Source organism: Lepisosteus platostomus, chromosome 3 (genome assembly GCF_059453375.1).
Source record: "Lepisosteus platostomus isolate fLepPlt1 chromosome 3, fLepPlt1.hap1, whole genome shotgun sequence".
Classification (NCBI taxonomy): Eukaryota; Metazoa; Chordata; class Actinopteri; order Semionotiformes; family Lepisosteidae; genus Lepisosteus; species Lepisosteus platostomus.
In genome coordinates, this window is record NC_142613.1 from 80,071,530 (window position 1) to 80,087,117 (window position 15,588).

The 15,588-nt window shown below is 38.7% G+C and overlaps 1 protein-coding gene across 1 annotated transcript in view; it reads right to left on the reverse strand.

Moving 5' to 3' along the window:
• slc35f1 (solute carrier family 35 member F1) overlaps nt 1–15,588 on the reverse strand; it is a 155,347-nt gene that overhangs the window by 90,166 nt on the left and 49,593 nt on the right. Inside the window, exon 2 of the mRNA XM_088627033.1 lies at nt 3,554–3,729. Within this exon, the coding sequence (XP_088483159.1) occupies nt 3,554–3,729 (176 nt within the window). The remainder of the gene's footprint in view (nt 1–3,553; nt 3,730–15,588) is intronic.

Below are 15,588 nucleotides of genomic sequence, written 5' to 3' on the forward strand. Positions count from 1 at the left end.
CAGGAGTTCCAGAACCCCTCTGTGAGGATGCAGATGTTGAAATCAGAAAGTTTGTGGCCTTTGGAGGTGTAATGGAGAACTATCTGTTAGGAGAGAACTTTGATCCTCACAGCCCTGACATGTTCCATGAAATGGTCTGGCAGTCTTCTTCTGTCTCACTAATATACATAACTGGGCATTTTCTGCAAGAGATGCAGTAAATGTGTTTGCTAGAATATATAATGTCATCTGAGAATTGTCCAGAGGGGCCTTGAATGTGTGTGGTATTGGATATATAATTGCAGGTGATGCAGCGAGTTCTGTTGCAGGGCAAAGTGCCTGGTGTGGCGGATTGCTGAAGGGTGGTTAGGGGAGCTGTGAAACAAGAAGGTTGCACAGATTACATGGTTGGCGATTTGTGTGGATGATCTAAGGGCTATTTTTAGCTTGAAAGTGGGCCCTGTCAATAACATGTGTGGGGTATTCCCTGAAAAAATAGTTTAATTTCAGGTGGAAGTCAGGTGGTTATGGAAGTCAGTGTTATCACTGCATAGTCATTGGAGCCTGAGTAACAATGACTCGGGGAGAGAGAGTTTTTAGTATGTGTGGGGTGGAAGGGTGGTACGGGAAATAGCTGTGTGAATCTCTGGGTTTGTTATAGACAGATGTGATTAATGGAGAGGTTTATATTCAGAACAAGAAGATAATAATAATAATAATTGCTTACACTTATATAGCGCTTTTCTGGACACTCCACTCAAAGTGCTTTTACAGGTAATGGGGACTCCCCTCCACCACCACCAATGTGCAGCATCCACCTGGATGATGCGACGGCAGCCATAGTGCGCCAGAACGCTCACCACACATCAGCTATCAGTGGGGAGGAGAGCAGAGTAATGTAGCCAATTCATAGAGGGGGATTATTAGGAGGCCATGATTAGTAAGGGCCAATTGGAAATTTGGCCAGGACACCGGGGTTACACCCCTACTCTTTTCGAGAAGCGCCCTGGGATTTTTAATGACCACAGAGAGTCAGGACCTCGGTTTTAGGTCTCATCCGAAGGACGGCGCCTGTTTACAGTATAGTGTCCCCGTCACTATACTGGGGCATTAGGACCCACATGGACCGCAGGGTGAGCGCCCCCCGCTGGCCCCACTAACACCTCTTCCAGCAGCAACCTTAGTTTTTCCCAGGAGGTCTCCCATCCAGGTACTGACCAGGCTCACACCTGCTTAGCTTCAGTGGGTTGCCAGTTGTGAGTTGCAGGGTGATATGGCTGCTAAGATATGTTAACTGTATACTTAAAGGATGGGTGGAAGTTGGTGAAATGCTCTAGTTGGTCATTAAAGCATATTGCGACACCAATAAAGTCATCGATGTATCGCTTGAGAAGGTCAGGGACGAAGCTGGTATAAGAAGCCAAGAAGCAGTCTTCTACGCAGCCAACAAAAATATTTGCATAGTAATATTTGCTGGTAAAAAGATTACTGAAAGAGAAGGCATTCAGTGTAAGGATCAACTCTGCAAGATGTACAATTGGCAGATGGATCAAGAACTGTGCATTTGTCCAGTGTGTGCTTGAGGGCTGTGCTTGACCATCATTGTGGGGAATGAAGGTGTATAACGATGTGACCTCCATGGTAAAAGTAAAACAATCCAGGCCATGAAAATTATAAATCCACATAAATGTCTAAACGTTAGAGAGCTTGGTTAGTGTCCTTAATATAAGAAGGAAGCCCTTCGATCAATGGTCTCACACCTGCCAGCAGCCATATCACCCTGCAACTCACAACTGGCAACCCACAGAAGCTAAGCAGGTGTGAGCCTGGTCAGTACCTGGATGGGAGACCTCCTGGGAAAAACTAAGGTTGCTGCTGGAAGAGGTGTTAGTGGGGCCAGCAGGGGGCGCTCACCCTGCGGCTCATGTGGGTCCTAATGCCCCAGTGTAGTGACGGGGACACTATACTGTAAACAGGCGCCGTCCTTCGGATGAGACGTAAAACCGAGGTCCTGACTCTCTGTGGTCGTTAAAAATCCCAGGGTGTTTCTCGAAAAGAGTAGGGGTGTAACCCCGGCATCCTGGCCAAATTTCCCCATCGGCTGTTATCAATCATGGCCTCCTAACAATCCCCCTCTGTGAATTGGCTTCATTACTCTGCTCTCCTCCCCACTGATAGCTGATGTGTGGTGAGCGTTCTGGCACACTATGGCTGCCGTCGCATCATCTTTACATTTTTACATCTTTACATCTTTACGTCGTTACATTACCTGTAAAGCGCTTTGAGTGGAGTGTCCAGAAAAAGCGCTATATAAGTGTAAGCAATTATTATTATTATTACCTCTAAAACTTTGGAGAAAGGATGAGTGGGAGGACAGTTTCATGCTGTGATGATTGGGCATCCAGGGGTGTTGGGTTGTGGATTTCAGGAAGGAGGTAAAATTGAGATGCCTGTGGATGTTTAACAATGAGACGGTTTGCCTCCTGTGGTAGCTCCTTACTACTGACAAGAAGAGAGACACTGAATACCACTTCCTTTTGGTAGTACTTCTTCACTTAAATGTAGTTGTGCTTCCGTTTATCAGCTGCCTGCAATTGTGTTTTTTTTTCTCTTCCTTTCAGCATGGGATAAACCTTTACCTGTTCCTTTACATTTTAACTGGTTTGTCTGGGCTCACCCAAATGGTGTAACTGTATTGTGTATTTTCATCAATTTTTTAATAGCAAGACCCCTCTTATTTGCCTACCATACATATTTTAAGATGTTCAATACTTTCTGTAAGGGAGACATATTTTGCTATTATCTTTAAAAATGACTAAAAACATCATCAGTCACAAAAAGGTGTGTATTATATAATTAGATTCAGTCTGTGCTGCCGCGTTGTTTATGACAACGGCTAGTTTTAAGTTTTAGTACGTTTCTGTCCCTTCTGATTTTAGCTTGGGAATCAACTTAATCGCTAAAACGAATCAAATCAAAACTCTAAAGCTGGGGGCACACTGCAATGATGTGGAGAAGAATGGGCAGAACCAATTATTTCCTTTTGCATATCATGTACACACACAAACATATGATGATAAGAATGGAAGATTCTTGAAGCAAATAGTTTAGAATTTATAAAATAGTTTTCTACAGTATGTAACACCCACATGCATTTGCGTAATTCTTAAAGGTTTCCCTTAGAAGAATAAATCATCATTTTAAGCACCTTTTTTAAATTTCTTTAAATATACTCTAGTGGGCGGTGTTATGATCCAATCTTAGTAAATTAAAAAACAGTATCCTTGATGGTTTTACTAGCAAAACAGCATGTGTTAACTCTCACTTTTTTACATACTGAGAAACGGTATTGGAGAATTGGAGCAAATAGCATTTTTACATTTTAGTGTGTCTCAGAATATAAGAAATCATTATCAAGAACAAAAGTAGACAGGATAAACAGGATGGAAAGCAATGTATAAAATTAGAAAAAAATGAATAATATTGTGAGGCCATTACAGGACACTCTTAGGTCTAGCCACTGTTTTGCCACCCTTTTCTCCTCACAGAGAAATGTTTACAATCAGTTTCATACCTTGTCTTACTGCTAATGTGGTGGTGTACACCAGGAACAGGAGGATGTAGTTAAGAAAACTTTGAAAGACGGGAGTGTTGGCTTGGAAATCGTCTGCCAAATACTTGCTCGTCAGCCCAATGCCACAAATTAGCAGTGACAGCACCTGGCCCAGTGCCAGAGACAGCAACAGCTCCCTGTGAACGAGACAAGCAATAGAGTTGCCATTACAGTACAGCCGGTGGCCAGCAGCAAATCATTGCAGCAGTGGAACAAGAAAAGCCTAACTAAAAGACACCTTCATCCAATTTCCCATATCAAGGGTGTCTACTGTACAGAAGCATATATTCACCTTTGAAGCCACACCTCTTTTTAATTCTAGGTAGATTCCCTTACATTTAAGCGGAAATTACAAAAAAGAGAGAAAAGAGAGGGAAATAAAAGGCATAGCTTGAAAATGGGGTAATGTCTATCTTCAAAAGTTTTACTGTATTTGCATTTCATAATAACATAATCCATAACTACTTTCTAACACCAGATAAATAAAAAACATTCTGTTCACAAAGTTAAGATTGAGACCTCACATAGTTGCAACTGCTATGACAAACAACCTCTACCTGTTTGCTTTTGGGTGTGGACTACTGTATTAAATTAGCAAGGTTAGAGCGCTGGAATGTCAAAATAAATCCTCCTCGAAAAGCAGCATTCTGGGGTGAGGCATGCCCAGCAAAGGACCACAGAAACCAGTATTAGGACTGGAGCTGTTTCTGATGAACATTATTTAGCTAGAGTTTGATGTTTATATTGTCTGCTGTATATGATGTAAATTAAGAGGAGTACTCTGTCAAATCCAATATGCATTAGACAGGATGCACAGTAGACTAAGATATGGAAAAATGAAACATGTTTATAAATGCAAAAAGGTGTATGCAAAAAGCAGATCATGAAAATCGGTAATCAATGAAAAATGATATTCTGTAAATACAATATGATGGATTAGGACTGGAAAATCTATAAACACTAATGATTCAAAGATTTTTGTTGACTTTGTAATGAGCATTTGATACATAATGCAAATAAAAAAATACAAAGAACTGTGTCAAATTATCTAATGCTACAGTTAAATTGTGTACTCGTGCAACCCCATGTATAACGTCTCGGTTTACCTCTGTATTGCTCAAAAATCCCTCCCATTGTGAACACTCATTAGAAGACCATAAAAGGACAGCAACAGTAATTCGACCACAGAAAGATAGGTCACATATTGAAACCCAAAAATTGTGCAATCACTTGGGCATGAGAAAGAAGACATGGTGGGCATTTAATTGAAGCATTCGTCTAACTCCTCTTATATCACCCTGCAACTCACAAATGGCAGCCCATTGTAGGTAAACGGGTGTGAGCCTGGCCAGTATCTGGATGGGAACACTCACCCTGTGGTCTGTGTGGGTCCTAAAAGCCCCAGTATAATGATGGGAACACTATACTGTGAAGAAGGCACTGTCCTTCAGATAAGACATAAAACTGAGGTCCTGACCCTCCATGACCCTCCATGGTCAATAGTAATCAAAGGGTGATGCCAATGATGGCCTCCTAATAATCCCCCTCTATGAACTGGCTTCATCACTCTGTTCTCATCCCCGCTGGTAGCTGGTGTGTGTGAGCGTACTTGTGCGCTTTGGCTGCTGTGGCATCATCCAGGTGGGGCTACACACTGGTGGTGGTGGAGGGGATCCCCATTACCTGTAAAGGACTTTGAGTGGAGTGTCCAGAAAAGTGCTATATAAGTGTAAGGATTATTATAAAAACTCTAATTATGAGAAATAAATCCAGCTAAAAACTAGAATAAAACTGCAGTTGTACATAAATCCTCTGATTCAATAAGAGTCCTGTGGGGTTTTTGGATCAATAAAATCCTAATACTGCACAAGTGAAAAGCGCTTAATGGCCTGCTTTCGTGTATAACCTTCTTAACATTCTTAATTTTACTGTCCTTTAAAATGAGCTCTGAAAGTGCCTTTTATGATCTTCCTAACTTTCTGCACTCAGCTATAGAGGATTTTAATTAACTGGTGTTAGCAATAGTTAATGTTCATTTGACAATACTCAGTAATATAAACGGGCAGCATGGTGGCGCAGTGGTTAATATTGCTGCCTCGCAGAGCTACTACAGTTTCCTCCCATAGTCCAAACACATACTAGAGGGTTAATTATCTTCAGGTGCGTGCGTGTTTGTGTCTGCGTGTCTGCCCTGCGAAGGACTGGGGTCCCATCCTGGGTATACCCTGCCTTGTGGCTGCTGCTTGCCTGCAACCTTGAACAAGAAGAAGTGGTTTGAAAATGGATCGATGAAAGTAATATAAACTTTATTACTCACTTATTATGAAAGACATGTGACTGACATGGGAAAATGTTGTCATACACTACTGAGGCACATATCAGTCACTCAGAATTACTAGTAATGTCCTGACAGAAAATGTCAGTGAACTCCCTGGGCTGGTGGTGACATTGGAAGATTTCTTTCAACTTGTCACATTTTGGATTGGCCGAGTCAAAGTCCTGACCTAAACCCTAAACCCCACTTGAATGTAATGGGATTTAGGTCAGCACTTTGACTTGACTAACCTGAAATGTGATATTTTGTCCTCTTCAGCTATCCTGTTGTAGATCTGCTGTATGTTAAGGATTGGTTGTCTTGCTTCTGCTGATGAATGGATGGTCTGACATTCTCTGCCACAGGTTTTCTGATGCAACACTGAATTCACAGTTCTGTCAATGATGGCAAGCTATCTAGGTTCTGAGACAGCAAAACAGAAACTACGATAAACTGTAAACTACGATATTCCTACTGCCATGCTTAATAATTGGGTTCTTCTGTTAGAAAACAGTGTTTTTTTGCAAATGTGTAGATACTATACAGTGTTAATGAAAATGTAAAGTTAACCAAAGAGTACCTGGGCAAACCACTACACTATTGGAAGAATGATTTCTGGATAGATGAGTCAAAAGTTGAACTTTTTGTCCACAATGACAATAATGTTTGTGTGACAAATCCAAACACTCCCCTGTTAGAACAATCATTCTGGAACCTGACTACAACCCAGCAATGTTATTTTTTAAGTAGAAGTGTATCTAAAACTGTTTTAAAACATCTTGACTGCTCCCTCTATACATCCAGTTAGTAATACCTCAGCATCGGGGTTAATATATTCTGACCAAAGCCACTCTTCCACTCTTATTTCCTCTAATTTCTAATCCCAAATCAAATGAGTCTTTTGTTTATGGTTTGAAGTAAGCTGTAAGGACATTATAAGGAAAGAGCACTGAGCCATCAAATTTATTTCAGAGGGGGCCCAGTAGGTTCACATAAAGTGTGAAACGGAACAACAGCTGAAGAATGGCCTGTCACTCTGCCCAAATGAAGACAGCCTTCTCCGGGAGAGCTGGCTGCATACAAATCACCTCACAGCCAGGGGTCTCATATCCGCCTTTGAAAGCAAGCAAGGCAACTTCAATTACACATAAACAGATCAAGTAGAATTAGTCGTCTATACAGAACAAGCTATTGGTTTTCAGAATTTGTTTTTAGAAAAATGAATGCAACCTGTTGATGCAAAAGAAATGTCTTGACATAAAAGTATATTGTAAGAACACATTTAGTGTTTAACTAGAAAGTTAAGTAAAGAACATTTACATACAATATATGTAAATAACTTGCTTACAATGTATGTAAAAATGTAAGTAGATATACAAACAACAAAAAACACAAAGTTATAATTTTAACTTATGCACATACTGTGCAGTATATAGGTTGCCAGCTAGGGTTGCCAAACTGCAAATGATTATGAATCAATGATATTAATTATGTGGAATGATGCTGTTATTATCATTTTAGCAATAAATCATTCTAGTTTTGTAGATTTCTTTAAAATTGAAATGAATAGGCCAAATTGTAGAGATGCATTATTTCTCTTCAGAGTCAAATATTTTGAATTACATCTAATTACAGTACAAAACTTTTTGCTAAAAATAAATTCTATATTCTAAAATTTATAAATTCTATATTCCAAATATCAAACAAAATACTTTACAGTTGTGTCCATAACTCACTGTTTATTTCAGGTTGACTGGATTTACAGAGCGGTAGTAGCAAATTGTTACATTTCTTATCATAATTGTAATGGCTCATGTTGTTTTTGTTCAGTTCGTTAAACGTACTTATGGCAAGCTGCATCACTGTCTCATATTAACTGAAACCTAATTGGTTTTTCAACTCTTTAGTAATTTTGGAAATAAGACACTCATAATATGCAACAATACTGTGTGACAGAAATGTACTCACACAACTAAAATGACTTCTTTGTAGTCAGCTGTTGAAGAGGGGGATATTTTTTCACATTAATATTCTGTCCAAGACACTTTCAATTACAGGCCTATACTGTAGGCACCACTGTGTCTAAAGCTGAAAGTAATGAGCATAATTAGTGTAACCATACTACATTCTACACAAATAAAGTGCATATACCAATCACTGTAGCATACAAATTGTTATCTAGGCTCCAATTACAAACAAGCCCTTCACAGCTATAATATTAGGATTACGCTAGATATTGATGAAGACTGTATTGATGGATTCAGTGTGTCTAGTCAGCTTTCCAAGTGTTCAGTCAACAGTTACTGACTAGAATATACAGATAATACATATAATATATATAAAACATACAATATAAAGTACAACCCAGTCCAAAACAATTTATGGACTAAATTATGTGTCCTGCTGAAAAATATAATTCTGTAATCTTAATAGTATTGCACAGAACAAAGATATATTTGTCATAAATAATGAATTTAGTTAATAATTACTTCTTGTCCAGCATGAGAGTCATATTTATTTATAACCCTGCAGTTCTGGAATGGATTACAATGACACCTCTGGGCATTTAAGAGAAGTATTTCTGACCATTCTTCCGGGCAGAATTGCTTGTCTTTTAATTTCCATTTGTGAACTGGCTTCTTGACTTTGAACCACAAATGTAACATTGGATTAAGGTTCTTGGCAGAGGGTAACAGATATCCTTCTCTGTCTTGGAGTTCATTATTCACCCTATCATAGCTCCAAGACTCCAGGACTCACAAACTGTAAAACCACCCCAAAACATAATAAACCCACAACACATTTCACAGTGGGCACCCTAAACATTAAATTGAATTAAAAATACCTGCGCAGATGCTAAAATCATTACTCTATTCATTTACTAACTCCAGGCTTGGAAGAACTTCATGGACTGTGGTTGTGCTTTATCACCGTAGCTGACGCAGTGTGCCTAGCACAATGTTCATGACAAATGTTGCTTTTATGGAAAGAAAATATCGCACTACATATATAGTGTAGATCTCCAGAACTAAATCTGTGATGTCTTCTGGCAATTTTTCCAAAACAAATTTATTCCCACTCATCCTTTCACAAGGCCTTAAGTTTACAAGATGTATGCCTGCACACAGATGTTCATAATCTAATTTCACCAAAGGAAAAGGTGGACATTTGCATTTAGATAGAAACAATTCAAATAAACAATTTGCTTTGCTCAAAAGCAATTATATTTGAGCGAATTTATGTTCTATGCTATTAAGTTGACTCTGGTAGAATGGTTCCAAAACAAGGACTTTTGCTCCACCTGTGCGACAAAGAGATGGTGTACAGTTACCGTATAGTGTTGCGTTACAGTGGAGCTATATCACAGTCCAGAAAGAACTACAGTGTACACATGCCTCCCAGATCATTTCACACTACAGCCAGGGTCAAGGGTAATAGTCACATATAAATACAGCTTACTGCTATAGCAGACTGGAAGGAAGCCCCTGCCAACTACAGCCTGTAGGAACCATGAGATACTTAAGGACTGCAGGAAGTCCATGCACACCATCAGGACGCTGACTGAAAGAAAGTCAGGAAGGAGGCAAGAGGAAGCCAATTCCAGCAATGGGAAAGACTCAGGGACAGCCACTCCAGAGAACTGTCTGCTGTAAAGTGCTGGTAAAGGACCGCTTTGTTGAGCAATCTAGTGTTAGAGCAGAACAGCATCCAATACTGTCCATGCTGGAGAAATGTGCTGGAACAAATAGCACAAGTAGATTACAAAGGCTTTCCCAGAAATTAAGGCACATAACTGATTTTATTAGCATCATCAGACTGTAAACATATCAATCTAAACTAATGTTTTTGCAGGGTAAAGTAAAATGAAATGACAAATATATTGTCAGGAGGAAATGCTCATACACTTTTCTAAATCTGGAAGACCAGGACACACCCAGTGAGACATCTCCTGTTAGTTTCCTTGTATCTCTCCTGTTGAATATATTAAAAGGTATGGGGCTCTCTCCCTACTGAAGAAACCTCTGATGAATCAGCTTTTTTATTCCTCATCACAAAGCGCTGACTGATTAATAAAAAATCTTGCATACGGATCTTGCATGATGTTTTTAGTCTTCATTTTGTAAAATTTTTTAGAATCGTTCTTATCTTCTTAAGGAATATACAATCTAAAGAAGCAAGAACTGCTGTGTGAAAGTGAACAGTCCTGGATTAAATCTAAAAGTGAAACTAAAAAGTGAAAACTATAAAAGTGAAGGACTTAAATCAAGGAAGATTTTGTTAAAATTGTACAAGGCACTAGGAAGATCTCATTTAGTCCAACTGCATACAATTGGACAAAACATTAAATTATATTGCTGCTCTTGAATCAATACAGCAACCACATACAGTAAACTTAAAGACAGGTCCTATTCTGAAAAGCCAAAATTAAGTGAAACTTTGTTGGTTTGAACAGAGAAGACTGCCAAGGTACCTGATACAAGTATTTGAAATCCTCAAAGGCACTGACAAAGGCAACACTTACAGTAGGACTTCTTCAGAAAAAACAGTGAAAGACAAAGTGGAAACTGTGTGGATGTGCATTTAAAACTGTAAAAAGGAGGCAGATATTTATGCAAAAGGATGTGGGAGTATGGAAGAAGTTACTCAGTGATGATGTTGACTCGGGTAACCTGATTTCTTTCAAGAAATAGATGAGATTCCTGAATCAGTGAAAAATGGGCTAGGTAGGCCAAATGATCTCTTTAATGTTCACTTTAAGGTTTTCAATATAAAAGATGAACGAAGTCAGATTTTATTTCTCTCTGACAGAGCGCCATTATGAAGCTGAAGTGTAATGCACATCGCATTCTATACTAAGAGCTGTTACAGTTTACATGAATAACTTGCTCTTGCACATTAATCACCGGCCATAAAACTATAAATTTCTTTTTATTACTTTTTTCTAATTAATGTGTTGACTAGCTACAATTTAGCAATCAGCAAGCACAATCAGCATGCTGTTTTGCCAGTCAGGAGGCGAATAGTGATCCTCATGTGACAAAATTCATTTTCCTATGAGTTCCAGTCAAACATGTTGTTTGGTCTTATCTTGATTTACTCAAACAAAAATGTAACGCCTTTTAGTCTATGTCAGCATCAATGTGAATTATTTTCATGAGCTATTGACTAAAATGAAAAACAGGTAGTTGATGAACATTTTCATGGATCCTCACTAGTTTTGCCATTGAAATATTGCAGCTTTGTGAGTGTACTGGACCACACAGGTCATCTACAATGTTGTTACAAGACAAACATTTTCCCAATTCAAGTGAAGAACTTACAGATGAGTGAAAAAAAAACTGCTCTCCTACTGCACTCCCAAATATTTTTTTATGCATAAATTCTGACTTTGGCAAATTCTCTGCGATAACAAACCATATGGACACGAGGCTGTCAGTTTGATGAATGCTCTGGATTTCTAAGGGGAGGAGGAGGATCATCTTCAAGTCTTGATGCAGCTTTTGTGATGCCACTTGTTCCAAAACGTGCTCCCCTTATTGTCCTCATTGGGGCCCAGGGTGAAAGTGAATAGGTGTTGATTACAGACAGCTGAACGACTGGACTGTTAAAGGTACATATCACTTGCCCAAAACAAAGAGTGGCTTGGCATTATTGGATGAGCCATGATCTTGTTGAATCAATTTAGCTACAACCAGACTAAGACTGACAAGCAGGACTACTAGGAAAGTGCCCTAACTGTGTTGAGCAACAACCATGAGGATAAGTGTTCAATGGCTAGGCAAGTTGTCAACCAACAAAATGTTAACTATTGAAAGAAAAAGTGATGTTTCTGAGGAAACAGGAAACTGGAACGAAATCAGGACCAATATTGTAATTGTCAGGGATGAATAAAGAAGAATCCTTCTTGTTCAATTGTAAAGTATAAAGCTCTGCTGGATCTGGGCAATTATTATTATTATGTGGCCAAATTTGCGGAGATCAAAACCCTACTTAACTGGTTAATAAAATCTATCTGGGGTGAAGAAGAAAAGCATGTTTTTGAGTTGTTGAAGTAGAAATTAGTTTGTACAATTAGACCTCTAGCAAACTCACCAACCTACATACTGTAAGGGAAGGAAAATGCCAAAAAGAGAGCCTACAGCCCATAACTACATGCATCATGATTAGGAATATATTGTATTTAACCTCTGCATGCCTAGGACCATTCTTTTACCAGAAGTCACTGACATGATCAAGTGTTGTACCCCAGTGCTTTACAGCTCTGTTATCAACAACATTCTACTGGATGCAAAATCTGAGATCCTCCTCCAGATAATTGGTACTTCAGAAAGTGTTGACATTATATTCTCCAATAATTTTCACAGTCAAAAGTTGGTAGCAGTCTGAACTTCAGATTACATTGAACAGAATTACTGTCGATTTTTATGTTCTCGTCTGTTACAGTAATCAAGTTATTACTCAATTGAGTTATGACTTTGTTAAAGGTTCTGTTTTAGGTTGAGTTCTTGAGAAGTGTCTTTCATAGTAGTGATGAAGGGATGCAGCCCTGCTAAATGAGAAACAGTGTTACAGAGAATTTGCAGTTGGATGTGTTTATTTTATTTTTATGGAGCACAGGTGTGCACAAGTTAAGGTCTAAAGGGTTTTTTTTTCATTACCTGAAGAATCGTGAAACAGGTCTAAATTAGCTAATAACCGCTAATAAGTTGGATCATCTGGAGTCGGGGTCAAATGAATATCTCCAGGTATTCTAGGACTCCAGGACTGGAGTCAAGAACCCTTGTTGTAGCAGATAGTGGGATTTTCTTGTAACTTGTCAATGACAGGTAGTAGTTCTTGCCAGACGCCTGTCTGAAGTATGAAGGTCTTTCCAAATAGACCCATTTGACCACTCACGGACTTCAGGAATGGAAGACACTCTTCATGTCTGCACTGGTTACAGCATCTTCACTACATTATTTTTATATAAAAATGTTTCAAATGTCTGTTTCAAATTAGCACTAACTTGTGAGGCTGCATTCTCTAAATTTCAGTTAACTTAATGATATGCAAGTGTATCACAATATCTAGAACCACTTATTTTAGCACCCCTCAAATCTATAACAACAGTCAAATAACTTTCAACCTTTCTCTTGTAATTGACAATAATTGTTGTTGAGAAATCTCCAAAATTCCATCCAGCCAGAATGCTTGTTTCTAGATGGAACCTAAAGCACTGGGCTCTCCAAGGTTTCTTCAAATAAATTCCAATTTCTTGTCTATGTCACTCCCTCTTCATAAAACCTTGCTATAGAATGTAACAGTTTTCTAATAAAACCTCCCGGAATATTTCATTGACAGTCAGCAAAATGATAATTACATGTTGTAAAATGTCCATAATTGTTTTGTGAGTTATAATTAAAGGGAAATTTTCTAACACGATAGTTAAATGGATTGATACCTGTTTGAATTAGTGGGACTTATGTGTCTAGATGGATTCTCAGAAGGTTGTATGGCAGAGCTAAAAAACAGGCTGTGAAAAACACACAACCAGAGTTGTGATTCAACTGCACCTACAGTACTTGACATAAATATCACATTTATGAAATAGTTTGGTCTGATATTGCCTTCAGAATGTTAAATGTTCAGCACCAAAATATCAAATTTCTTAATCAATGTTTGCAATCTTTTTTAGCACAAATGGAATAACACCTCACAAAAATCAAATCAAGACAAACACTTGCTATTGAAAAACTGAAAAACAGCATGGCATTAAATAACAAGCCTCCAAACCGAGGCAATTTAGAACTTTGTTAAAATGTGGCTTGATATGGCCTGATTTGTACAAATCTGAATCCTAAACAACTGTATGATTATTTCCCTATGGTTTCATTTACTGTATATATAAGATGAACAAAGGTTGCGAAATGGGAAGTAGGACAATAGTCAGACAGAACAAAAGTCAGACAGGTACTGCGGTGCCAAGCTATTTAGAGCCTTATACAGTAAGTTGAGCATGATGATTTTGAAATGGACCTGAAACCTGGTATTTTGTTTACAAGTTTTAATTTTTAATTTAGATTGAAATTCAAGTACAGTGCCATCCACAGATAGGGCTACAGCACTGGTTGATAGGCGGTGACAAGAAACATGACTTCATGATTTTAATGCACATTTTAAAACGCAAGTCTAAAGAAACCAAGAAACATGCGAAAACTAACATAAAATTTAAATTACATTTTAATTAATTTAATTTAAATTATTTAAATTTAAATTAAATTATAAAAGAGAGTACAATATAGCTTTGAGGTGTCTTTGAGTCTTAAAAGACAAATTCTACATAATCTTACCAGATGAAATCCTGAAGTATCAGTGGCAAAATGAGGATCAGGAATCTCCTATCTTAACTTTAAATGGCTACTGTCACGCCCTCTGCAGCCAGAGGGCGCTCCTTCTCTGTCCTGTCCCTAGTTTCCAGTCTGCTGTCCTTCCTGTCCCTCTCTTTCCCTTGGGCTATATATTTCCGGGTCTTGCACTCTGTCCAGGCTCAGCATTCTGTCACGGACGTCCAAAGGGACTAACCGTGGGAAGCAGGAGAGCGGAAAAAGACCCATATGCGTAGTGGCGAGACGGAGAAAAGGCCCGGGCTCATTAGTGCAAAGAGTTCAGGAATGCCGTATAGAAACCTATGCCCTCAGGGAGCAGACGTGGGGCGCCCTGGTGCTAGGCGGGTCTCAGGACATCCGAACGTCAATGCTGAGCCAGGACAGAGTGCAAGACCCGGAAATATATAGCCCAAGGGAAAGAGAGGGACCGGAAGGACAGCAGACCGGAAACTAGGGACAGGACAGAGAAGGAGCGCCCTCTGGCTGCAGAGGGCGTGACAGCTACGTTATTGTACTGGTATAAAAAGTTGTCCCCCAGTGTAAAACACAGTGATAACTGCACCTTGTATTCAAAGACATGCATGTGAAAAGAAAACAAAAACAAAAACTAATATAATTTTACTGTGTCAAAGATCTGGAGCTCTCTGCAGTTTTGAACAAAGAAGATCTTGTAAACCAGGTTTTCTTCACTGTCATCTTCTATTGTCTCTCAATCAAGGCACTCAGTCGTCACAAAGAAAAGTCAATCGGATTCCATTCTCATGTGAATTATTGGAATCCGGATGCATCAGAGGGGAGACCTTCAAAGTCACCTCTGTGAAGTAGTAAATACATATATGGAACTAGAATCCTTTCCCACAGGCAAATCCGATACATAAAGAAAATTACCACTCAGTTTGGCTTCATGTCTTCAAAGAGAGCTTCAAGACTGTATTCATACAGTCTCAGCCAAGCCAAGAGTCTCATTAAATCCACTTTGAACTAAACCTTATATGACACAGTGAGCACTGTCATTGGGCTTCTTCTGCTTAAAAAAAACTCACAGCACTCAGAATAAAAAACTTATGGAAGTTTTCTTGTTCTTCACACAACCATTTCTGAAAAAAAAATGTTGGTCGGAAAAGGAAAAGTAGGTTCCTTACCTAACAAAATAGATAACACTGAACTAAATATTAGATTTTATTGTTGGAAAGTAAATGGTATAGAAAACAGACTGGATGTCAAAAGTCATCAAAAAACAAAAAAATACCTGTTTAATATCTGTTTATAACCAACTTGTACCTCTCAATAGCAGTTTTATTAAAGGTGAATAAAAT